The 3,439-nt window shown below is 35.4% G+C and overlaps 1 protein-coding gene across 1 annotated transcript in view; it reads right to left on the reverse strand.

The window, feature by feature from the left end:
* Positions 1–3,439, reverse strand: part of LOC107681157 (retinoblastoma-associated protein-like) — a 33,414-nt gene that overhangs the window by 3,930 nt on the left and 26,045 nt on the right. Inside the window, exons 20-26 of the mRNA XM_016477351.1 lie at positions 2,710–2,855; positions 2,484–2,588; positions 2,240–2,353; positions 1,956–2,098; positions 1,673–1,703; positions 1,443–1,585; positions 1,311–1,357 (exon numbers count right to left, since the gene is read on the reverse strand). Of these exons, the coding sequence (XP_016332837.1) occupies positions 1,311–1,357; positions 1,443–1,585; positions 1,673–1,703; positions 1,956–2,098; positions 2,240–2,353; positions 2,484–2,588; positions 2,710–2,855 (729 nt within the window). The remainder of the gene's footprint in view (positions 1–1,310; positions 1,358–1,442; positions 1,586–1,672; positions 1,704–1,955; positions 2,099–2,239; positions 2,354–2,483; positions 2,589–2,709; positions 2,856–3,439) is intronic.

The raw sequence follows: 3,439 nt of genomic DNA on the forward strand, positions 1-3,439 counted from the left end.
AATTAGTGATTATGTCCCCACTGGATGCAACAAATGCCTTGTTTGTAATGGGTTTTATTGGTTTTGTCTCGTCTTGCCGGGTCACGGCGTCACAGATGGTAAGGGACGTAACATTTCCATCACACGCTGAGGTTTTCAGCCAATCACAACGCACTGGATAGCTGGCCAATCAGATCACACCTCACTTTTCAGACGATGAGCTTTGTAAAAATCGATGCGTTTCAGAAAGGCGGGGCATAGAGGAGAAACAATAATGTACAGTATGTGGAAAATGTGTTTTTTGAACCTTAAACTGCATAAACACATTTCATTACACCAAATACACAAAATAATGTTCTTTTTAGCAACATCATGTGACCCCTTTAATAGTGCAGCAGGACTACTTCATGTTATTTGCATGTGAGAATGCAGAAAAAGGCGAAGTAATGCAAAAATACACAGAAGGATGCATCTAAAACAAGATCAATGAGGAACTTATTAGCGATTATTGTTTATCGCAGGTGTGTGTAGCTCAGCTGTTGTACAACAGCTTCTAATGTGGCTCAACAAATCCAAAGTGTTACATGATGTAAGGTTGTTACTGCATCGATGCCAGACTTATAATTCACTTACAAACAATATTTTCCTTTGGTTTGCATCCATCAATTTCCACATAAAAGATCAAATAATCAAGTAAGCTGAAGTACATTTCATTTCAGAAATATTTAATTAATCTGATTACTGTTTTTTTTTTTTATCTGATTTTTAATTAATACTGATTGTTAAATAAATACTTTTATTAAGTAAATTAAACGGATTAAATAGATCACAAGTCACAGTCAAGACATTTACAATATTACAAAAGATTTCCATTTGAAATAACTGCTGTTTTTGAACTTTCAATTCAAAGAATCCCAGAAAAAAAAAAAAAAAATCTGTTTCCAAAAAAATACTAAGCAGCACAAGTGTTTTTAACATTAACAAGAAATGTTAAAATGTTGACCACCAAATCGGCACATTAGAATGTTTTCTGAAGGATCATGTGACACTAATTCAGCTTGGCCATCATAGGAATAAATTACTTTTTAAAATACATTCAAATTGAAACCATTTATTCTTTGAATTTCCTACTGTGATATGTAATTACTCAAGACAAAGGATTTTGTCATACAACCCACCTCTAAATTGCACTATATAATAAACATCACCATCTGACTCATAACAAAAAACTACCAAAAAAAAACGCACAGAAAGGAGGAAGTGTGATGGTTAGAGTATCTTTGTGGTTCTGGGAAATCCAGCTCACAATTCAGACAACAGATGAAACTTACTCATCTCAGCCAGCTTCTGGATCAGTGTTGACTCGCCACTCGATTTGCTAAAAATGAACAAACATTTTTGATGATTCACTGGATTCAAACTTGGAGAGATAACTAAATAAAAAAATAGAATATAAATCCCACCTTCCATCAGTTTCATCTTGTCCATCCATGTCAAAGCGTAACCTCTTCAGGGGCTTGGGGGCGGAGCCTCCATCCAGTCTCCTCTTGAGGGACCAATCGGTGCTGCTCACCATCTCATTAATCTTCTGAAATTTGTCTGCAGACTGTTGAGATGAAGAGAGAGAGTTTTAAATCAAGTCTAACACATTTCAAATAGATAGAATATTTACTAAGTGCTTTTCATCACTAACCCCAAAGGACTCGCCAATAGATATAAGAATTCTGTCCAGGACACCATAAAAGAAAAGATAACAGCACGATTAATACAAAAAACACACACAATTTGTCTTTTTACAGACAAGTAAAAAAACAAACTAACTAAATCAACCTCACTAATCATCATGCCTCATCTTAAACTAATAGCAAAAAAAAAGTCATCTAGTCAAAAGACAATTCAGGATTTAAAATATATAGATTCTGAGTCTAAAAGTGATAGACGAGCTCCCGAATGTAATTACAGGTGTGAACGCAGACCTGCTCCGTGGGGTCATGACCACTGGGGACATACGGCTGCTTTTCAAAGGGGAGACGTAGACGTTATTGCTGCCAGGCACCCGCAGAGGAGAGTTTTTATAGGGGCTGCAGGGGATGCGGGGAATGGGAGACAGAGGAGGAGGCTGGGAGGCAAACGGAAACACCCTCAGGTCAACCAAAAGTTGTTGTGAACTCTAATTCATTTAAACATGACTCGAAGCCACTAGGGGGCAGTATAACACAAGTAAAGTTTGATTCAATGCAAGTAAAAGTGAGCGTCTCACCCGAGGAGAGGAATACTGAAGAATGTTAGTCTTCAGCTTCTGCATGAAGACCAGGTTGTAGAAGACAATGATGGAGTCGTACTGCCCCTCTCTGATAAGCACACGCTTAAATGTCTGACACGTTCAGGAAAAAAAAAGTGAAAGATGATTTGCTTAATATCACTATAAATTAATTCTTAATGTATTTGAATGTTCATCAGATTTCAATCATTTGAAAGCGAACACAAGACCGATTGATTCTCACCTCTTGATTAGTATTAGGCATCTCTTTGTAAGTGGTCACAATCGTTTTGAAGCGCAAGTCCACGTTCTTCACCTTGCATATGGCATACATAGCCGACATAATCAACTGAGAAGAAAACGGGGAGGAGAGGGTCAAGTTTTTAAAACATTATGCTGAACATACGGCAAAGCTAATAGAATGCAAATGCAGGATATTATAACATTTATGAAAAAAGAGCTGGTAGTACCTGGTCCAAGTGTCTGTCTCGCATTAATTCGTACTCGTTCTGGAGGGTGTGCTGAAGCAAGGTCCATATTATTGGCTCCAGTTCTGGGTGTGAGGTCAGCAGGTGTGAGAACAGTGTTTTCAGTCGCAGGTAGGCCATCCTGTACACTGAAAGACAGAAAAAAAAATGAACATGAAAAAAAAATTAAAGGATTAAAAAAAATTAAAAAAGGGTGCTTTTTCTGGTAATAAGTATATATACACTGTCATTCAAAAGTTTGGGATCAGTAAAATATTTAATGTTTTTAAAAAATGTCTTATGCTTATCAAGGCTGTATATCTGATCAAAAATAATAAAAAAAAAAACAATTTTGTGAAATATTATTGCAATTTAAAAGAACAGTTTTCTATTTTAATATACTTTTAAATATTATTTATTCCTGTGAAGCAAAGCTGAATTTTCAGCATCATTACTCCAGGCTTCAGTGTCACGATTCTTCAGAAATCATTCTTTAATGTTTTTAAAAAATGTCTTATGCTTATCAAGGCGGTATCAGGCTGTATATCTGATCAAAAATAATTAAAAAAAAACTAATTTTGTGAAATATTATTGCAATTTAAAAGAACAGTTTTCTATTTTAATATACTTTAAAATATAATTTATTCATGTGAAGAAAAGCTGCATTTTCAGCATCATTACTCCAGTCTCCAGTGTCACATGATCCTTCAGAAATCATTCTAATATGCTAATA

The sequence above is a fragment of the Sinocyclocheilus anshuiensis genome, unplaced genomic scaffold (genome assembly GCF_001515605.1).
Source record: "Sinocyclocheilus anshuiensis isolate Anshui unplaced genomic scaffold, SAMN03320099.WGS_v1.1 scaffold412, whole genome shotgun sequence".
Taxonomy (NCBI): Eukaryota; Metazoa; Chordata; class Actinopteri; order Cypriniformes; family Cyprinidae; genus Sinocyclocheilus; species Sinocyclocheilus anshuiensis.